The 22,209-nt window shown below is 36.6% G+C and overlaps 3 protein-coding genes across 7 annotated transcripts; 2 read left to right on the forward strand and 1 right to left on the reverse strand.

The window, feature by feature from the left end:
* Window positions 1–570: 570 nt before the first annotated feature.
* On the forward strand, window positions 571–11,136 carry LOC106347461. 5 transcript variants are annotated; one of them, XM_048782616.1, is made up of 7 exons: window positions 571–1,529; window positions 1,635–1,884; window positions 1,971–2,061; window positions 2,162–2,232; window positions 2,339–2,420; window positions 2,502–2,572; window positions 2,859–11,136. In XM_048782616.1, the coding sequence occupies exon 7, from the start codon at window positions 6,382–6,384 to the stop codon at window positions 11,134–11,136; it is 4,755 nt and encodes a 1,584-aa protein (XP_048638573.1). In that variant the 5' UTR covers window positions 571–1,529; window positions 1,635–1,884; window positions 1,971–2,061; window positions 2,162–2,232; window positions 2,339–2,420; window positions 2,502–2,572; window positions 2,859–6,381. The 5 variants fall into 5 exon arrangements, with proteins under 5 accessions (XP_048638573.1, XP_048638570.1, XP_048638572.1 ...); XM_048782613.1 differs by having other exon boundaries at window positions 572–1,529; window positions 2,496–2,572; XM_048782617.1 differs by having other exon boundaries at window positions 1,025–1,529; window positions 2,339–5,628; window positions 5,715–6,026; window positions 6,115–11,136.
* Window positions 11,137–11,180: 44 nt separating this feature from the next.
* On the reverse strand, window positions 11,181–14,049 carry LOC106347462 (probable protein S-acyltransferase 5). The gene is made up of 5 exons (XM_013786997.3): window positions 13,796–14,049; window positions 12,647–12,829; window positions 12,258–12,557; window positions 11,943–12,176; window positions 11,181–11,857 (listed from the first exon to the last, which is right to left on the reverse strand). Exons 1-5 carry the CDS (start codon window positions 13,901–13,903, stop codon window positions 11,327–11,329), a joined length of 1,356 nt encoding a protein of 451 aa, XP_013642451.1. The 5' UTR covers window positions 13,904–14,049; the 3' UTR covers window positions 11,181–11,326.
* A 4,688-nt stretch (window positions 14,050–18,737) lies between these two features.
* On the forward strand, window positions 18,738–21,541 carry LOC106430791. The gene is made up of 5 exons (XM_048781545.1): window positions 18,738–18,766; window positions 18,840–20,463; window positions 20,541–21,166; window positions 21,251–21,303; window positions 21,369–21,541. The coding sequence occupies exons 1-5, from the start codon at window positions 18,738–18,740 to the stop codon at window positions 21,539–21,541; spliced, it is 2,505 nt and encodes an 834-aa protein (XP_048637502.1).
* The last annotated feature ends 668 nt before the right edge of the window (window positions 21,542–22,209 follow it).

Genomic DNA, 22,209 nt, shown 5'->3' on the forward strand with positions numbered 1-22,209 from the left:
ATCATTTGTTAATATGTTTTAAGTCATCATATAATTTAAATTTATAAAATAAATAAATTATTATTATATAAACAAAATAAATATATTAGTATTATATTAACAAAATAAATAAATTATACATTCTTATTCTAGTTACATCTATGATTTTATATATAAGCTGGGTTAGTTGCTAATAAACTATACATTCTTATTGTAGTTACATCTATGATTTTAGATATAAGTTGAATTAGTTGCTAATATGTTCATTTGTTAATATGTTTATTGCTAAAATTATTTTTAGTTTTTTTAATATCTCTTAAAATATGCAGTAAAAATGTGATTGTATTTTATAAATTATATTATAAATAAAATTTATTTATTTTCCCGTAATTGTAAGATATTATAGTAAATAAAATATATGAAAAACATAAAAAAACATTTCAATAATAATAATAATTTTGTTTTGTCAATTTAACCTATATAAGTTTATGTTACTTAATTATTTTGTGTAATCATCTAAGAAAATATATAGATATATATAAAAAATTCAATTACTTTGAAAATATATATTTGTATTGTGTAAAATTATGTTTTAAAAGAAAAATATTTCTTTTTCTAATATCAAGATCATTTGTGTGAATTTTGTTTTTATGAAATCACATTACATACAAATATATGTTTTCATCTAAGAAGATGTAGATAAAAAAAGTATTTTATTACTTCAAAAGTATATTTTTTGTTACTTAAAGATAGCTTTTAAATGGAATATTGCTATTTTGTGAACTTTCATTTTTTTATGAAATCATATTATATATACATATATTTTTCGTTTTTAAATTATTTTATAAACTTTATAAATGTTTTCTTTTTATTTATATTATTATTTGGAAAATTTTAAAAAGTAAAAAATAATATTTAAGTGTACTTTTTTATTTCATTAGAGGTATCATAGCTAGTAATCAACCACCGTGAGAGTTAACGTAAGTGCGACACCTAGAAAAGTGACTTCTCAAATAATATTATAGAGATTTTCTCTTATTCATGTTTTCTTAACGTTATAAAATTATTATATTACTATAATCTATACAATACTAAAAGAGATATATGAGCTCCATTGAACCTATCCACGTAGGATAAAAAATTCAAGCCAATTAGATTGTCTTAAGATGCCATGTCAGCTTAGTAAAAAAAATCTAACTTTACGTTATTCCTTCTTCTTCTTTGACGCCTTTCCAGTGTCTCGCCAGATCTGGGTTTCTCTCGCCAAACCTTCGGCTACCGTTCTCCCAAAAGCCTCCCCGTAACGCCTAATTTATGGTTACCTTACTCTCATCTCCACTTCAATACATTCTCAGTTTCTCTGTTCCAATTCTCTTTTTGAAGGCGTTCGATTTCTCACCAAACTGAAGCTAAAAAAAATGGGGATTTCCCAATTATACATTTCTGACTTGGAGATTGGTCGTTTTGAGGACGTGGTGGTGACACGTCTTCTTCAATTCTAGGAGTCGGTACTCTGAAGAAAGGAGGCGAGGTTATTGCTTGACAAGAAGGTACTGATAATCTAAATTTATTTATAAAAACTTGATTTAAGGAACACTTCATTCGGTCTGCCTAAAATTCCCACTGTTTTCATTTGCAATCGACGTTGATACAAGGTACTATCACCGCACATCGACTCTACAGTTTTAAAAATCTACTGAGTGAAAGTGCTGTGTACGAGCTTAGTGTGTTCTATGTTGCTAGAAGCAATAATCACTTCAAACTGTGCGCCTCTCTCCTGTCTGTATTTGATTTACCGAGCATAACAGCTTTGTCGAGGTTGTCGACCCGACGGCTGAAAAAAAATCAGGTTTTGCAAGTATGAGCAGCTAATGGCTCTTGCTAACACCAACGTAGATTTGCCCGGTATGTATTTAATCTTAATCTTACAATATCCACTTCCATTATACTACCTCAATTTCGGGTGTATATTACAATTATGTACATTTCAGATATTTTTCGTCAGGATAGGAGTATACACACCATCTACAATGACGAAAACGAGTCGATACAGCGTGTTATGGTCACAATCCAGCTGGACAGGTACGTAGCCCCTACGCAAGCACCATTAAGTTTTAAGTTTTAAAAGTTTTATTTAACTTGATAGATGTTTCTTACTGATAAACCCCATCAACCTCTGCAGGTCAACCACTGTGTGTCGTGTGTTTGATAAGGTTGCATGACAAGTTAGTACTCTTGGATGTGAGACAAAAGGTCATGATTGCAACCAACATAAATCCCAAATTATTTGTCTGTGCATATGTGATTTACAATAACATGAACGCATCAGTTTTCATGCTCTCTTAATCTGTTTGTGCAGGTCGCTTAGTCCTAAACGTCACATTAGGGACACAGTTCTACTTTTATCATGAAAGCCAAGCCACTCAGTGTTTCTTAAAAGAGTCTGTTATTTCTTTCTACAATTAGTTACTACTTCACGATTATTACGGCGTTAGTTCACACATTAAACATACCAGATGCAGGCTCTGCAGAGCAGAGAGTGGTTCCTCTGGTATATCTTCCAAAATATGGTGGTGTTAAGAAACTTGAATATGTAAGACTCTCTAAACTTAATATCTACATTCTGAATTCTCCCCTACAGGTACGTTCAATGAATAAGGATCACTGTTATTATTGCATTTAGCTCAGTTCTCATGTGTACTGTCACAACATGACCAATTTACATGTGTTGTTATTTGTTTGGTTGTCTCTCCTTTTTCATACCGCGCACAATTAACCAATCAAAATGTCTCTTACTTGAAAATAAGAGACTTTTTTGCTGCATACTTTCTGCATTTGCTCATTTATCTAGGCTTCACATTTGAAAAAAATATTGTCAGCAACTGTGGAGTTTCTAATATAGCACCACACAAGTGATGATATGTCTGTAGCTGTTAAACTTTCTATGGTCCCAAATCCATTGGTGAAAAGCAGTTGTTCGTATCACACAAACGGGCCAGATGATGTTCCAATTATTGAAGGATGTCCAGCCAGCACTGACCCAGAGCCTGCACATACTGATTTAGTCCTGACCTCCACCGAGACTCCCATTAATGATGAAAAAGCCCCAGTTCAAAGTAAGCTCGAAATACTGATCACTCCAACTATGGAGACTTGGAATTTGCAAAATTCAATTCAATTGTTTGTTTCAAAATTTTATGTTTTCTTCAATAATGTTGTAATCCACATACTTTTACTTAGCACCAAAGTGTTTTTATCTACTTATCTTTGGCACAATACCATTTAAATAGTTGAGTTTGTTATGAGCATTATTTAATTTGAATTATTTTTAAATTAGTGGACGTCATCTACCTTAACCTAACAAAATAATCTCCTGATGTTTTTGGGTACATACTACATGGCCTCATTTAGGTTGGTAAACCCTCGCATTGGCTGTAATTATTTTAGTGGGCTTAACCACTTCAGATTGCTAAGATAAGTTATCGCAATGTTTTTTTTTTTAAAAAAAAAAAGCTTAAGTCATCGCAATGTTTATGCGTAGTAAAAATTTAATCTTTTATTGGTTACCAAACTTAAATCTAGAGAAAATTAAAAATTTATGGAAAACCACAATAAAAGTTGATCACCAGACGTAAATTTAGAGAAAATTAAAAAAAACATTAATGGAAAACACAATAAAAATAGTTAGGGAAACAGAAACAGCATATAAACCAAATACAAAAAGAAATTTAACTACAAATAAATAATATAATCCAAAACCACAAATTTCAAGAATATATAGTGCAATTTCATAAAAGTGGATAATAGAATTATTCATATGCGATATACTTTTTACAAGGTCATTATAACCAAGATCAACAAAACTAAGCCCTTTCTCAAAAAAAAAACTAAACTAAAATAAAAACAATTAATCTGATAGATTTTTTTTTTTAAATCATGAAACTCAAGTTAAGTGAAATTAATAAGATATTGATACAAAATCATAATGAAAATTTAATAGTTAATCAAAATAAGATTTTTAAAAAATTATAGTTAAAAAAATGGAACAAGACTGAAAGTAATACAATAAATACAAGAACAAAAATGAATAAATATCATTTTATATATAAACAAGAGCCTTTAGATTATTCTATCCAAATAAATGGAGAATTATTTTTAAAAAAAGATGTTAAGATTTCCGAAATTTTTTTTAACCTAAATCCACAACTGCTATAAAAATAAAGTATAGAGTTATACAATCCTAAACAAAGGATATGATATAAAAAAATATTAATCAACTTATTGGAAAATAATTTTTTTTTCCGCGCGAAACGCGGACCAACCTAGGCAAACTACATGAACACCTTTCTCAAAAAAAAAACTACCGGAACCAAAAGGCATCCACAAAAATTGATCTCTTATTCATGTTACGAAAAGTATATATACATGAGCTTGTGAACCTAAGGAAATATTCAAACGTATCCTACCATACAAAATATAATATCTATGAATATAGGAAACATGTAATAACTATAGGTATTTACACAATACTCCTCAAAAGAAAGCATCCAATTCCCCTAGAAAATAGTATGATTTAGGGTTTCTAGATTTTTAACTTTTGTTTCTACAGAATACGATAGTCAGTTCGACGACTAGATTTCGCACAAAGTCAAAAACCAAGACAGAGTCAAGCTTTTACGCAAAGCCTTCTTAAAAACAGTTCGATCAAACAAACCCTAGAATACACTCCTCCCATTTAAATCTTTTCTTCGTCTTTTCAGTCCAGTCGAACAGAGAACAGATTTTTTCTTCCTTGAAGAAAGTTAAGATGTCTAAATCAGAAGACATGTGGTGGGAATCGGGAGAGTTGAGTAAGAGGGAAAACTGAAAAGAGAAGCACTTGAAGTTGGTAATACATGGCCGGTTGTGTAGGAAAGTGGCAGGCATTTTCTCCCTAGGAAACAGCCGAGAGAACGCGCACCACCCCCACCACAGACCCAACCCTAATATTTTACAGAACTTATTTAGTCTATTCATTTCCCCACTCGACAGGAGGAGCTAGCCAAATCGTTTTAAAGGTCTAAACATGTTCATATCATTCCTCTTAAAATCATATGTTGACTGTGTAAACCATTGATATTGCTATGCTAGCTTGGTTCTTTTTTTTTATCTAGACATCTAACAATAAGAGAGTAAATACATTTTTCACTGGTTATTCAGATGTTTAATCGTGCAAACATGTTTGCCCTTTTTTTTTTTTGTAGTTTACTTATAGAGATGGAGACGAATAGTACTGTAAGCAATACAAAGCAAGATAAATCTTCTCAAGGCTCCAATCCTCGTAGTAACCGGAAACAAGATTTGACGTGGAACTATGTTAGTGAAGCTGTTGATTCAAAGGGGAAGAAAGTAACGGCATGTAACTTCTGCGGAAAGCAATACGCTGGAATCAGCAGCATGAAACAACATTTGGCTGGTCTGAATCAAAGTAAAACTGCATGCAAGGAAGTTTCTTCAGAGGTTCGAGATTCTATCGTAAAATCCATGAAAGAAAATAACAAAGAGAAGACGAAGGAGAAAATTGTTGTGGATCTTGAGATGACAGACTATGAAGTAAAGGATGGTCAAAGTTCTCAACAATCTTGCACTTCCCAAAGTAGAAAAAGAAAGGTTAGTATCCACTTAACATGTGTACCTTGGATACAAAGTTGCACTGCTTTTGTCTAGTTAACTACATAGTAGTACAAGTGTTATAGTATGTTTGGTCTTGTTTTGGTACAAGAGTGTCTCATCATCGTTTACTTCAACTCTCTTTAGAATCCTCACTCTCTTTTGTTCCTCACCCTCTCACTCTCTTTCGCTCCTCACATCACACGCAGAGAGAAGCTACACCAGGAAAAGAAAAGATGGCTGAATCAGCAAAGCAACACATTGATCGCATTCGCAGGACTAAGTTTTCTATCGGTGGAGACGAGAATCCGTTGACGGAAGATCTTCATCAGGCTGTGAAGAATCTCTCAGCTGAGCTCTATGCCAAGGATGTTCACTTCCTCATGGAGCTTATCCAAGTAAGCATTCTGCTGGATGTAGAAACCATGTTTCTTGTATTTTTTTTTTTTTTTTGTCAAAGGAGTTAAATGTTTCTTTGGCTTCCAGAACGCTGAGGATAATGAGTACCCGGAAGGTGTGGATCCATCTCTTGAATTTGTGATTACATCTGATGACATCACAGCCACTGGAGCTCCAGCGACTCTCCTTATCTTCAACAACGAGAAGGGCTTTTCAGACAAGAACATAGAATCCATTTGCAGTGTTGGAAGGTCCACCAAGAAAGGCAACCGAAAACGCGGTTACATTGGAGAGAAAGGTACCATAAGACCTCAAATACAAAACTCAACTTTCAAAAGACCCTTGTCCTTACATATGTGTGTTCTGTTTCAATCTTTGGCAGGAATTGGATTCAAGAGTGTGTTTCTGATTACTTCTCAGCCTTATATTTTCAGCAACGGGTATCAGATTAGATTCAACGAGGCACCTTGCAGCCACTGCAGCCTTGGTTACATTGTTCCCGAGTGGGTTGACCAACATCCTTCTCTTGTCGACATACAAAGGATCTACGGTTCAGGTTCTTCTCTTCCGACCACAACCATCATCTTACCACTAAAGAGTGACAAAGTAGACCCGGTGAAAGAACAGCTCTCTAATGTTCACCCTGAGGTTCTCTTGTTCCTTTCCAAGATCAAGAACCTATCTATCAGAGAACACTGCCAAGATCCTAACCTCAGCACAGTGAACTCCATCGGTATCATAACCGAGACGGATTTCATGACGAGGAAGAGCATTGACGCTGAGTCTTACACAATCCATCTCTCTGCTAGTGAAACAGACACAGAGAAGCAATGCAGTTACTACATGTGGAGACAAAAGTTCCCAGTGAAAAACGAGAACCGTGTTGAAAGAAGAACCGAAGTCCAAGATTGGGTGATAACTTTAGCCTTTCCATTAGGAGAGCGTCTTAGCCGTGGAAACACCTCTCCTGGCATCTATGCCTTTCTTCCTACGGAGATGATAACAAACTTCCCATTCATCATCCAAGCAGATTTCATCCTTGCGTCATCAAGAGAAATTATACTACTTGATGATATATGGAACCAAGGGATTCTCAGCTGTGTTCCGTTAGCTTTTGTGAACGCATTCACCACCTTGGTGAAAAAGACCGATGCTCCTATCTCTAGCTTGCTGTCTACTTTTAGGTTCTTGCCTGTAACACAATCTAGCTACGCTAAGCTAAACATTGTTAGAGATTCCATCAGGGAGAGAATCTGCGCTGAGGAGATTGTGCCGAGCGTGTCACATTTAGGACAGAAGTTCTTTCACAAACCATGTGAAGTTGGTCGGCTCATCCCTGCTTTTTCGGACATCTTGGAGAAAGCGAGGAGAGAAGGCGCAGGGTTAAAGAACATATCATCACATGGAGTCTACATTTTGGATTCTTCTTTTGACAAAAAAGAGAATGACTCCGTTCTAGACTTCTTGTCTTTGAGAGAAGTCAGCAACGAATGGTACTCAAAATGCATTCAAGGGTGTGATCTCGTGACAAGTGTGTCAGAAAGCACCTACGTGGAGATCCTTCTCTTCGTAGCTCAGAACTGGGAGCCAAGATTCAAGAACACAAACATGGTTAAGGTTCCTCTTATCAAGTACCACGTTCAGAAGGGAGCGAGTCTTCTTAGCAGCTTGGAAGATCTCAGTCCTCGGACGTTATGTCTCGTTGCAGAGAAGAATCACTCGTGGTTACTCGATTGGAACGGTGAGTTTAGATGCATGTCTGATTATGTTTTTCTGCCACAAGCAACAAAGAAAGCGTTGAATGCATCACGCTCTACTAATATGGAAGTAATACGTAACTGGCTTGGAGAGAAGATTACTTTGATGGATCTTAGTGTCTCTCTATACGCACAATGTCTCTTGCGTAGTCTTAAGAAAGACAACAGGCTTGTGGTGGCATACGCACACTTTCTGCATCACTCAATCACCAAGGGGTTTCTATCAGATGAGGAGGCTAAGAAATGTTGCGAAGAGATGCCGCTTGTGGACAACTATGGGAATGTTAAGACGAGTACCTTCGGTGTTCTTGTTCCTGCTAGTGCAGGTAAATGGGTTAGCTTAATAACCGGGTCGAATCCTTGGAGGCAGGACGGTTATATAGAGCTTTGGGAAGAGTATATGACGTCTGGTATGTTCGCCGGTGTTCGGTCTAAACAGAGAGAGCTTCTTGGGTTCTTGAAAGAATATGCTAAAGCTGGAGATGTACCTGAAGTAGCACCACCGAATGCTGCTCTACCTGCCTTGTCTGGAGCTCTTCAGAAACAGAATGTTTTTCTTCTTTTGGAGTGGATTAATAGTCATAGAAACTCTCTTCCTCCAAAGTTTATTGATTCAGTTAAAGGAGGAAGCTGGCTGAGAACTAAGATGAATGGAAGCTATGATTATCGCCCGCCTTGTCAGTCTTTTTACCATACTGCATCATGGGGAGGCGTTCTGAAGAAGGGATCAGTTCTTGTGGATGTTCCACTTGTTGATAGGAGCTTCTACGGTAAGAAGATTGAGAGCTACACAGAGGAGCTGAAAACTGCTGGTGTTATGTTTGAGTTTAGTGAAGCATGTGCGTTTGTTGGTGACCACCTCATGAGTTTAGCTGGGACCTCCTCGCTGTCAAGAGAGAATGTGTTTTCTATTCTTAAGTTCATCAGAAACTTGAGAGAGAAGCTCCTCTCACCTGATGATTTCGTCACATCCATCAAAGGCCGCCCTTGGCTGAAGACAAGTTCAGGTGACAGATCTCCAGAGGGAGCTGTTCTGTTCAGTGAAGAGTGGAAAGCTGCCTCTCTGATAAGTGAGATTCCGTTTGTTGATGGAGACGTCTACGGTGAATCTGAGATCAGTGGGTTCAAGGAAGAGCTGAAGCTGCTAGGGGTTGTGGTTGAGTTTCCTAACAATCACGGTCTCATAGTCTCTCATTTGAAGCCTGAAAAGCTGAACTATCTTACAGCAGATGCAATGATCTTACTACTTGAGTGCATACGTAACCTGACTTCTCAGCATCTGGTTGATTCCTTAAGAAGCTCTCAGTGCCTGAAGACAAAAGGAGGCTACAAGTCACCTGCTGAATGTTTCATATCTGATCCTGACCAGACTTTCTTTCTGACAGTCTTTGATGATGTCTTCCCTTTAGTCGATGATAGTTTCTATGGAAGCAGAATCAGTTCCTACAAAAAGGAGCTAGAGCAGATTGGTGTTGTGGTTCAGGTTGAAGAAGCTGTGAAAGCGTTTGTGAGAACATTCAAGCAGAAAGCTACCTCAACTTCTCTAACACGAGAGAACGCTTTGTCACTTCTGTCTTTCTACAAGAAAATGATGGGAAGTGATCACAAGTTTCCTGAAGAAGTTATGAAAAGCTACACAGAGTTACAATGGCTGCAAACAACACTCGGCGACTTCCGCGCACCAAAGGAGTGCATTCTCTTTTGTTCAGAGTGGGAGCCTCTCCGTCTTATAGCCAATCTCCCCTTTATAGATGATACCACAAAGTGGTACGGCAAGAGTATACACAGCTACAAGAAAGAGCTAAGGAGCTTAGGAGTCACTGTTGAGCTGAAACAAGGCGTGAACCATTTGGTTAGCTCTTTAAGTCTCCCTGATGAGTCTAGTAGCATCACTCCTTCAAGTGTTCTGTCTCTTCTTGAGTGCGTCACGTTCTTGATTGAGGATGGTAGAAAACTCACTCAGGAGTTTCTAGACAAGGTCTCTGTCAGATGGTTGAAGACACAAGCTGGTTACAACAGTCCTAAAGAGTGTCTTTGGTTTGATAAAAGCTGGGAACTAGAGCCTTGTGATGGTCCCTTCATCGATGAAAAGTATTATGGCTCTAAGCTTAAGTCTTTCAAGAGAGAGCTTATTGAGGTTGGAGTTGTTGACGATCCAGACAAAGCTAGCCAGTTGCTTGCTACACACGTTTATACTCATTCTGATTCTGATGCAGTTTCCCGGATATATAGATTTCTCAGTAAAACTGAATGGAAACAAGAGAAAGACTCGTCGTCTTCTTCAGGCAGGATTTGGATTCCGAGAGATGAGAAATGGGCAGATGTTTCTAGCTGCGTGGTCAGTGATAAAGACAAGCTCTTTGGATCACACCTAAACGTTCTTGAAAACCATTACAAGAGTTATGACCTTCTTGTCTTCTTCTCATCTGCATTTAACGTGAGAATAACGCCATCTGTTGAAGATTACTGTGCTTTGTGGAAAGACTGGGAGAGAACAAAGGAAAGATTGTCAAACCACGAGTGCTGTGCGTTCTGGAGCTTCCTTGTGCGACACGGTATATCTGAGGACTTACTCTCTGAATCCTTCTCTCGTTTGCCAGTTAAGACAACAGATAGCAGCAATGATGAAGAAGGAATCTTGTTGTCTAGCAAAAGCGACGTGTTCATAGCTGATGACTTGCTCTTGAAGGATCTTTTCATTGACTCCCCTGTTTTTGTATGGTACCCAACTCCAAGCAACCCTAGATTGTCACAAACTAAGCTTATGGAGCTTTACAGGAAAATAGGAGTCAAAGACATCTCTAAATGCGTGGAGACTGCAGAAGCTAAGTTAACCGACCGAACCAAAGTCAAGAAGCAAGAGAAGAGTCTGATCGGACCAGGGCTAGTGAGGCTGGTTCTAGGGTTTCTATCTGATCCATCTCTTGAGATAGAAGCTGAGGAACGTTCAAGAATCATAGAAAGTCTTGTTAGCCTCAGTGTTCTCCAAACTCCGGAGACGATCTCAACGGATTACACGCTGACACTACCGTCAAAGGGAGAGAAGCTGGTGGCAAAAGCTAAGAAGGTGATGAGGTGGGAGAGAGAGGAAGGAGTTGTGTATGCAGAGAAGATGAAGAAAAGTTGCGGGAAAAGAAAGGTTTTGGAGCACGCCACGTGTTTCGCTGAGGTGATTGCTAAGGGAGTGATGAGTGGTAGAGAAGATCTTATTGAAAGGCTATCAGAGCTAGTGAAGATGGCTTACTTGGTTGAGTTTGACGAAGAGGCGTTAGAGTTTCTTATGAAGTCCAAGAACCTTGAGGTCTATGAAGAAGATGAGAAGCTAATCTCAGATGCCTTCTCCCTCAAGTAAAACTATTGTCAGATGCTTTCTTGTTTGGTCCAAACTCCAAACAGTCATTTTAAGAGCTTTTTTTCTTCAAATTAAAACATTTACTTTACACAAACTCGTTACAATGAGGTAAACAAACCTGAATGAATCACAATCTTGTTTGATCTTCTTCAACCTTTTTAAATATAGTGTAATTTGCTTAAACCGGACACTATAACCGTCCTATACCAGTACCGGTTCTGCTTCTAACTGTTGCTGCATCAGATAGTAAATCTCTGGAAGCATCAATGCCTGAAGACTCAACATCTCTGGTTCTTAAATCTTCGTTAACACGGCCTGATAACTCCCAGCTACCTCCTCTCCTTCCCCTGCTAGACTCTCTGGAATGCATAATCCCACGTCCTTCGGTCTCTTCTGGTGGAAGCATTCTGCTCAAATCCCGCGATGTAACCGATGTCTCCATGTCCTTGTCCATGTCACCGAGCTCTTCATCCACTGTCTCGTGCCACACCGGTTTTCTCCCCATCTCTATATCCTGGGAAACTTTCTGCAAGCTCGGGCTCGACATGGCTCCGTTAACTATCCGTGGTGGGATCACTGGCTCCTTCGATACCTTTGCTCTGAAACTGTTCTTAGATGAAGCAACGCTTGTGCAGAACACCTCCATGAAGTTCCCAAGTATCCCCTTGTTGAAAGGGTTCTCGTGTCTATCATAACGATACCTAAAGTTTTCGTAAGTCGACTGCAATAACATGAAACAACAGTTAACAAGCAGCTTACTTTATCCAACGGTCTCAGCGTGTGTATAGTGAAGCAAGGGGGCTTACTTGATTGGTGCTCATTAGGTACAAGTGGAAACCGGTAAGGCCACCAACGAACCAGACACAGATGAAAGTGTAGATTATAAGCGCGATGGAAGCAGGTGTCTTGATTAGCGACTTCCAGATGCTTATCTTCTCACCATCCATTATGCGTTTAACGTAAATCCAGCAAAAGACATGGACATAAACGCAGAGAAGAGCCGAGCATAATATAAACATGAAGTAGAACCTGTAGTTTCTCTACATTTAAAAAAAAAATTAAACTGTTTAGTGTCTCTTGAAATGATTAAAAAAAAAAGAGGTAACAAAGGATTCATTTACCAATCCAATGCATTGACCAAGCCAAGGACAGTGGTGATCAAATTTCTCAACGCAGTTGTTGCATATGGAGCAGTGAGAAGCACGAGGAGGTCTGTAAAGCATGCACGTGTCACAGTATTTGATCTTCACAGTGATTCCATTAACAATCATGTCTTTTGTCCGAGGCAACCGGCTCTGAGTAGGAGTATGAGCAAGGCGCGGTTCTCCACCAATCTCAATACCTTCAGGTTCAGGAGGATATAGATTACGAGGTATGATTCCTGGGTCTCTCCCCGAGGTTACAAGAAGAAATATAAGATCCTGTGGAGACACACAAAGATGGAAACTTATCATCAAGATGCATGTGTGTAAGCAGTAGCAGAAGAGGGAAGAAACGTCGTTCAACTCACTAATAAGTTGAGACCAATGGCGACGGCTAATACAGATACTCCTCTGTGGTGAGGGAAGTCATCAACAAATTTTCTGCCGACGAAAACACAGAAGATAATGACAGGAGCTGTAATCAAGAAGATGGTGATGAGTATGGATCGAGCATCGGGCCCAAACACGAGCCTTCCTCCAAAGAAGAACACCTGGAGAAACAAAACAGGATTCATTAAAGATAAGTAAAATATCAACAGTGTTACAATCTGATAAAACTTATATGTAAACCAAAAGGGTAAGCCAAGTAGGAATTCAAATTCAAGATTAAGAGCAAAAGGATAACTTTTCTGGAAAAAGTCAAACATAAAGGGTGCAACTGGAATGCTATTTTGTGGAATAAAACTCTTTGGAATGGATTATTCCACATGTTTCCATAAAATGTTTACCAGTTACCATGAAAACGTTTTAGAAACAATTCCATATATTCCATTTTTGGAATGGAACAAAAAAACAAATCCTTTGTAAATGTTGTTCCTTTTATTCAGGATCATAATCCTTCGTGAATGAATGGAAAATCATTCCAAAAATATTTTCAGTTTTTATTCCATTTAATCTATCATTCCATTTTTTCTTATTCCAAAAATAATCATTCCTTTAATTCATAATATTCCTTATATGAATAACCAGTTACACCCAAAGGGTGCAACTGGAATGCTATTTTGTGGAATAAAACTCTTTGGAATGGATTATTCCACATGTTTTCATAAAATGTTTACCAGTTACCATGAAAACGTTTTAGAAACAATTCCATATATTCCATTTTTGGAATGGAACAAAAAAACAAATCCTTTGTAAATGTTGTTCCTTTTATTCAGGATCATAATCCTTCGTGAATGAATGGAAAATCATTCCAAAAATATTTTCAGTTTTTATTCCATTTAATCTATCATTCCATTTTTTCTTATTCCAAAAATAATCATTCCTTTAATTCATAATATTCCTTATATGAATAACCAGTTACACCCAAAGTTGTAAACTTGCTCAAGAATGAAGGGACCCAGAAGACACAAAGAAGATAGTGATAAACTTCAGGGTAAGGATTTGGATTCAGATCTAAGATAAAGTCCTTAAATCTGCTGACCAAGAAAGCAAAGAGATAAAAGAGAAAAGCTCACGTTATTGCCTTTCCAACCCTTATACGTTCTGATCATCTCATCTCCGCCGCCGCCGCCGCTTGAACTCGGAGCTCCCGGACGACGATCTGACGGCTGCAACTCTAACATCGGAAGCCAGAAAAAGTCTCCTTTTCTTTTTTGGGGGTTACAATGGCGTTTGTTTGTTTGTTTGAAAAATGAAATAATTATTGAGAGAGAAATGAGAGGACTCTGCTTGGTCGTCCCTTAAGTCACCTTTCCCTTTTTACCAGTCAACTAATTTCAATCAATCCCGTTTTAATTAGTAGTAATATTACTTTATTGCGATGTTTTGCTTTTTCTTTGTCGGCTAATGGATTTGTTTTTGTTTCTGTTACAAATTAACGGCTGTGTTATAATTTTTATTAAATCATTGAGTAAATACTAATGGATAATTATATTCAGATACATCAAAAATATTCATTTTGATCTCCCAATTTTAAATGATTTAACTATTTATTATGTTTTTGTTTTTCTTTTTGTCGGCTAATGTGAATTATTATATTCAAGGCAGCTGACATACAAATAATATTCACCTTGATCTCTAAATTTTAAATATTTAATATATTTAATATTTATTCCTAAATCATATAGATAGATAAAATATTTTCCTTTAAACTATAATTGTTTCAAAAATTGTAAATTTCAAGATCGTTTCTAATTATAGTGAAAATAAATTGGATAGTTGAATAAATCGTTCTTAAACTTTTGTGAGCTACAATGTGCATGTGGATTAGATACTGAATGGTAAACATAATTATAGAACAACTTGCACCTGTTTACAAAGGTATCTTTGTATATCGTAGTTGCTGATTGATTAATTATCACCACTTATTATGTCAACATTTGGATGCTTATCAGACTATGTATGATCTGTCATCTTTCATTTTAATTTCTATTGAATTCACATTTGAATACAGGCCAACCAGCCATACAATGTATAATCCAATACGTGTTGAAGAGTTCTCGTCAATTTTGGTCTCTTTTGTTGGACCCTCTTCTTGTTGAGTTTTAACTAAAAACAAAACAAAACGAAAAGCTACTCTTTTGTACCAATTCAAAAGAACAAAAATGCAATATTGTGAAAAAGTATATTGTATTTGTTTGAAATATCTCTTTCAAATCATGTGGGATCAAAATCTATATATAAAACTAAAATGACGCAGACAACTCATTTCCCCTTGTATTTTCTCTGGTCTTCACGCTGGCCATAAGCCATGAACTTTCATTAGCCGGCCTACTCGAAAAACAATTCTTAAAATATTTTAAAATTCTATAGTTTACAATTTCTCTAGTTTTTTTTTTACTCGAAGATATTAAAAGTAGAGTTTTGCAATTTATGGAAAAGCAAAAAATTACACGGAGACATACTTTTCTATTGTCCGTTAACATCTACACATATTTTATACTTGTCAAATATTTTCATTGAATAAATTGACCAAAAATCTTTTCTAACTTAAACCATAAAAATTATTTTGATATTAGTACTTACCCATCGAATTTTGAAAAGCGCAGACGGCTGAGTTTCTCTTTTAACCTATAACTAGAACTTGATCCGCGCCTTCGCACGTGTGCTTAATTTAATTTGTGTTTAACATAAAATCATAAACCATTGGTTTAATAAAAAAAAATTCATACATATAGAATAGTATATATTATTTAATAATATAGATGTTTGATAATAATTGTTTTAATTTATACATAATATTATATTATTTTTTTATAACTTAATGCAATTTGATGTAATTGTACTATTCATATATTGATATGTTGTTTTTTTGTGAATTTATTTTCAAAAGAAAAAAACATACCTAAAATTTTAATTTTTGCATTAGTTTTCTATGAATTATCTTTAATTTTATGATATTTTGTTTTTTTGAAAATTGAATTCTCGAATTTTTTATATTTGATTAAACTAAATAAATTAATGATATATTTAAAATTCTTTTATATAATATATACTATATATTTCAGTTGTGTTTTTATTTTCACTATGAAGAAACAACAACCATTGTTATTAATTAATTTAAATTGATTTTAAATGTAGTTGCAGAATCTGTAAATAAAAAAAAAATACAAAAAGGAAATATGTCATTTATTATAAATGCAATGATTAAATATGTAAATAAAAGAAAGTAATAAATCTGCTATCTATGTTTCCAAACAATTATCATTTATTTTTTTATCCTTATTTCTAAACAGTATTAAAGGTATTTCAGTTTTAATAATATAGATTAACCATCAAATGACACATTCACTCACTCTTTCTTTTCAGCCAAAATTTGAAGGTCTCTATCCCATTGCATATGGTTACGCCGGTAAAGGCAGAAGCGGCAGTAGAGGAGGTGGAGGATTGGTTACGGTGGTTGAGGTCAAGCTAGTGGTAGGGGCGGGCAGTCATGGAGGTAGTGAAGGATCAGGAGGTGGAGGGTTTTATAGTGGTGGTTCTTACGGAAGTAGTGAAGGAGGAGGAGCTGGAGCTGGATGAGGAGATGATAAATCACGAGGAGAGGAGTAGACTCTTACAAGTCATGGATGGTTGCAGTTATAAGGCGGCAGCTCAAAGGCCATTTTTTTAACACTTGTTGCTTTGGTTGGGCGTGAAAAAAGGTCTTTTGACTTGGATTGGGAGCTTAAGAACATGATGGTAAAAAACCGTCGACAACCTAATGTGGTTAATTTTATTACTTTCATCCATGAGATTTGTAAAGGTGTGAAGTTACAAGAGGCTAATAATTTTTTTGACGAGATCAAAGCAAGAGACATGGCTCCCAATAATGTCACTTATAAGACTTTGATTAATGGGTAGCCAACTATTCTAAACTCAGCACACCCTCTGCAGTTCATCTCTTCTATCATCAATTGATAGTTTACGAATAACTAATTTTAAAAAACAATAATCCATAATCTCCAACACAGATTTTATATCGTTTTTAATATGTAGCATTACGTACAGACTAATATTTTCGCAAATGACTTACTCTCTATTATTATGTGTTTTGTGAATATTAAGAAAGTATATTATAATTTAATTATGAACGTTATTTATATTAATTATTTTGAATAAATTTAAAATAATATTAATCAATAAATTTGAATAACTTTTCGTTTAAATCTATTAATAATAAATAATAAAAATATTTAACCTATTTTTTAAAAATATTTATCTTTTTAAATAGGAGATAGTCCAGAGCAGATGAATTCATTTTCTTGTAATTATCAAGAGCATTAAGTTTAATACTTTAAGGAATTTTTCTTTCTCAATGGTTGGTGCTCGAAAAGTTTGATAGTGCTGTGAAGTTTGATAGTCAAGCTTGGCATCAGGTCTTCCCTTTTGAAACAAATTATAGGTGACTAGTTTTGTTTATGTCGTAGTTTGTGGTTTTTGGTGTGTTCTTTTGGTTTGCTTTGTGGATTTGAGACTTTGACGGTTTGAGATTTTTGGAGTTTCTGTTTTCTAGTGTGCGGTGCAGGATAGCTCTGATGTGGGTACCTACTTTTTCCGTCAGATTTGGTGAAGCGGGTTCAGGTGGGTTTGCGATTATTCTGTATTTTTGGCTCTTTTTTCTTTGTTCAATGGTCGTCTTTGTCGAAGGTCATATAAACTATGGCTAGTGGTTAAGCTCTAGTTTGTAAATATTTTTTTGTTAATTTATGGAGTTTGATGGTCTTGAGGCAGTATTGTATGGTGGCTTCTTAGTGTGTTGGGTTTGGGTCTCCAAACTTTACTCTAAGGACCGACAAACGTCTAATCTTTTCCATGTTTGTCTTTAGTAAGGTTTTGGTATTCAAACCTTGGGTTTACTGATGAATGATTGAGTGTGAAGCTTTGATTTTGTGATGTCGTGCCGTTCATTGAGTTTAAATCGATAGGTTTCTTTGGATCTCTGATAAGGAAATGTGGAGCTTTATTTACCTCAATTTTATTTGATCTATGAATAGTTCAATTGTCAACCGTGTTCTCCGTCAGCTGCTCGAGAGGAAATTTGTTTTCTCATTTTTTTTTTGTTCTTAAGTGGCATTTACTTGTGGTTCTCTGTCGAATCATATCTTGGACCTTTTTACACTACAAGAAAAATGGGTTTTAATAGCATACCAGAATAGCGTTTTTTCGATTGTGCTATGGTAGGTATACTCGTGTTTTAAAGATAGCGGTTGTATATTTCCAAACGTTATGTTACAGTTTCGAGTTGAAAAATCATAATTTAAGCGTATGTTTGAAAGAAGACGCTTAATTAATATAGCAGATTAAAAAAAAAAGTGTTATGCTTGATTACGCGGTAATGACCGCGACACTTAGAAATAATTTGGCTCCTAAAACCCAATTAGAATCCCAAATTAGTAGGGTTTTGTTCTTCCCTCTCTCTCTTTGTTCTTCACTCTCCATCGAACACTTTGCCTCCATTTGCTCGATAGACTCGACCTCAATCTCTTTCACTCGAATTTTCATTCTCAATTCCTCAGCTCCAATGATTACTCAATGTGGATTAACTCTTATTGAAATCCCCTTTGATTGAAATCCTTTCTGATTCCATCGAAGGTGAACTCGGGTTTCATCTCTTTTCTATCCTAATCGATTGAAAATCGATTTATCTCTTCTCTATAACTGATTTAGGGTTATTGCATGTTTAATTGAATCGGTTTTGCATGCTCGTTTGCAGGAACCTTTATCTTCCGACAGCTTTGGCTTAAGGTATTTGTTCTTTTCAATTTCTGGATTTCTCTTTTACTTGTTCATTTCTGTAAAATCTTGTATCTTACTTAACGACATTGTCTTCTTTTGTAGGAGACTCTAATTTAAATCCGAAGAGATTATTTTAAGGTGAGAAATCTCGTACTGTTTTGCTGTTAAATCCCTTATTGTTTTGTTGTTCTGGCTTGATAAAGTGAGACTCTTGTATGTTCATTTCGTCGGAGCTGTATCATGGATAAATCTTGGGTCTGGTTACCAAGGTATTAACTTCACTTGTTCTTTTAAAATTTTTTAAGTCTCAGTGTTTAGTTCTCACTTGTTTTAACCATACAGGAATAGCCTTGAGTATGAGAAAGGAGCTAGTGAGTTTGTGTCTTCTTCATCAAAACGTTTAGGTGATCCAGATGAAATGTTCTGCCCTTGTGTTGATTGTCGCAATGTCTGCCACCAATCTAGTGAGAAAGTTTTCGAGCACCTGGTGATTAGAGGAATGGATGAGAAGTACAAGAGCTGTAAGTTTTGGTCTAAACACAGGGAAACAAGACCTGATAAGTCAGCTAATGTGATCTGGTCTGAAAATGAGGCTTACGACTTGTTCAGAACAACCTTCATGCGAAGTCAAGGCAGCGAAGGATACGCAGAGGAGAATGCTGGAGTGTTTGAGGGCACTGATACGCCAGAAGAAGTTGAGTTTAGAAAGAAGTTAAAGGATGCAGAAACTCCGTTGTACCCAAACTGTCTGAAATTTACAAAGGTTGCTGCAATCATGGGACTTTACAGGATAAAGGTGAAGAGTGGGATGTCTGAGAACTATTTCGATCAGCTTCTGTCCCTAGTTCATGATCTGCTTCCCGGTGAAAACGTTCTACCTAAGTCTACAGATGAGATGAAGAAGTTTCTGAAACAGTTTGGTTTTGGGTATGATGTCATCCACGTCTGCAAGAATGACTGTATTTTGTATAGAAAAGAGTTTGAGGATGCAGTCAACTGTCCAAGATGTAGTGAATCAAGATGGGAGAAGGATACGCAGACTGGTGAGGAGAAGAAAGGGATTCCTGTTAAGGTGCTTAGGTATTTTCCGATTAAAGACATGTTCAGGAGAATGTTTAGATCAAAGCGGTTGGCAGAGGACTTGTGTTGGCACTCAACTAATGCTTCTGAAGATGGAACTATGCGTCATCCAGTAGATTCATTGACTTGGGCTCAGATAAACAACAAATGGCCAGAGTTCGCTGCTGAAGCAAGAAACCTAAGACTAGGAATTTCAACAGATGGCATGAATCCGTTCTCTATCCAGAACACGAAGCATAGCACATGGCCTGTTCTATTAGTCAAATACAATATGGCTCCGACAAAGTGTATGAGGTCCGAGAACATCATGTTGACAATGTTGATACCTGGTCCAACCGCACCTAGCAACAACATTGATGTATATCTACAGCCATTGATAGAGGACTTGCATGATTTGTGGACAGAAGGTATGGAAGTTTATGATTCGTTTAAGAAGGAGAGTTTTACACTTAGAGCTATGTTGATGTGGAGTATCACCGACTATCCTGGTTTAGGCACATTAGCTGGGTGTAAAGTGAAAGGGAAGCAAGCGTGTAATGTCTGCGGGAAGGGTACACCTCATAGGTGGCTAAAGTTTAGTCGCAAACATGTTTACATGGAGAACAGGAAGCGGCTCAGGCCTAGTCATCCTTATAGAAGAAGGAAAGGATGGTTTGACAATACAGTGGAGGTTGGTACTGCAAAGAGGCTTCAGAGTGGCTGCGATATATTTGACAGTCTTAAGGACTTTAAAAACGATTTTGGGAAACCTTTACCTAAGAAGAGTAAGCAAAAAAGGATAGAAGGAGGTGAAGATGATGTTCTTTCAGCTGACGACCGTGAGGAAGATGATGATCTGTGGCGGTGGAAGAAAAAATCTATTTTCTTTGACTTACCTTATTGGAAGGTATGTTTTATTTTACAAGTTACAAATACTGTATTAGATTTCTGCAGATGCTAATGTTGTATTCTGAAAAATTGCAGGATATGCCTGTGAGGCATAACATCGACGTCATGCACGTCGAGAAGAACGTGTCTGATGCGTTGTTGTCTATACTGATGCATAGTGCGAAATCTAAGAATGGACTGAAAGCAAGAAATGATTTAGAAGAGATGGGTATTAGAAGCAACTTACATACACAAGCTAGGGGGAAGAAAACTTACTTGCCTCCAGCTGCGTATTGGCTTTCAAAGGAAGAGAAAAGAAAGTTCTGCCGAAGGTTATCCAACTTCAGAGGCCCTGATGGATACTGTGCCAATATAGCTAACTGTGTCTCACTGGATCCTCCTTCTATTGGCGGCATGAAGTCACATGATCATCATGTTCTTATGCAGAATCTCTTACCAGTAGCGTTGAGAGGTTTACTTCCAAAAGGACCTCGGATAGCAGTGACTCGCATATGCAATTTCTTCAACAGACTCTGCCAACGCATTCTTGATCCAGAGATGCTACTTGCACTAGAAACAGAGATCATGGAGACAATGTGCCAGCTAGAGAGATTCTTCCCACCTGCATTATTTGATATCATGTTTCACCTTCCACTGCATCTGGCAAGAGAAGCACGCTTGGGTGGCCCTGTTCTCTTCAGGTGGATGTACCCATTTGAGAGGTAATATTCTTATTGTTTTCACTTACGGCTTACAAGTAAAAAATAGTAACTATGTCAATAATATTTTTTTATATTGTTTTGTAGGTATATGAAGACACTTAAGGCATATGTGAAGAATTTCGCAAGACCTGAAGCTTGTATGGCTGAGGGATTCTTGCTGGTGAATGCCTCGCATTTTGTATGGAGTTCTTGCAAAAATCAGTTCCAGTAGAAGAAGCAACTACAAGAAATGATGATGTAGAGGCGACTCAAAATGTACTAGAAGGCCGTCCACTGCACAAAGCTACAGAAGTCACACTTACTGATAAGGAGAGAGATATAGCTCATCGGTACATCCTCATGAATACTGCAGTCTTGGATCCTTATGTTCAGTAAGTTACGATTCACTTTAATTTTGTAAGATTGATTGTTCAATAATTTACTAAAGTAATGGATGTTTACATGATGCACTTAGAAGAACTACAAGCTACTGATGCAAAATGCGCAAGAAATGGAACTTTCTTATGGAAATGCCATACAGATAGGTTTTCAAACTGGATAAAAGAGAAGGTATGATTTACTTATTTAAGTCTCATAACTTACGTACATAATCAAAAATATTGATATGTGATTATTTACTGTTAGATCCCTAATAACTCAAAGGAGCATTCACAAAGGCTCAGATGGCTTGCTTTTGGACCTAGAAATATTGCACACACGTACAAGGGATTTATAATTAATGGACATCGTTACCAGACGGAAGATGTTAAGCGGAAGACTCAGAACAGTGGGGTTACAAATGAAGCATTCTCCATGTACAGAGCTAGTGCCAAAGATGCGAACCAACATGCAGATATGGTAGCCTACTTTGGAGTCATTCAGGAGATCATATTGCTTGACTACCACATGTTTGAGGTACCTCTGTTTAAGTGTAGTTGGGCTCATAAAGGGAGAGGAGTGAAAGAGGAAGACGGTTTCACACTGGTCAATCTCCATATGAACCAGTCGTCATTTGTTAATGATCCTTACATTCTGCCTTCTCAAGCTAAACAAGTCTTCTACTC

Source organism: Brassica napus, chromosome A6 (assembly GCF_020379485.1).
Source record: "Brassica napus cultivar Da-Ae chromosome A6, Da-Ae, whole genome shotgun sequence".
Classification (NCBI taxonomy): domain Eukaryota; kingdom Viridiplantae; phylum Streptophyta; class Magnoliopsida; order Brassicales; family Brassicaceae; genus Brassica; species Brassica napus.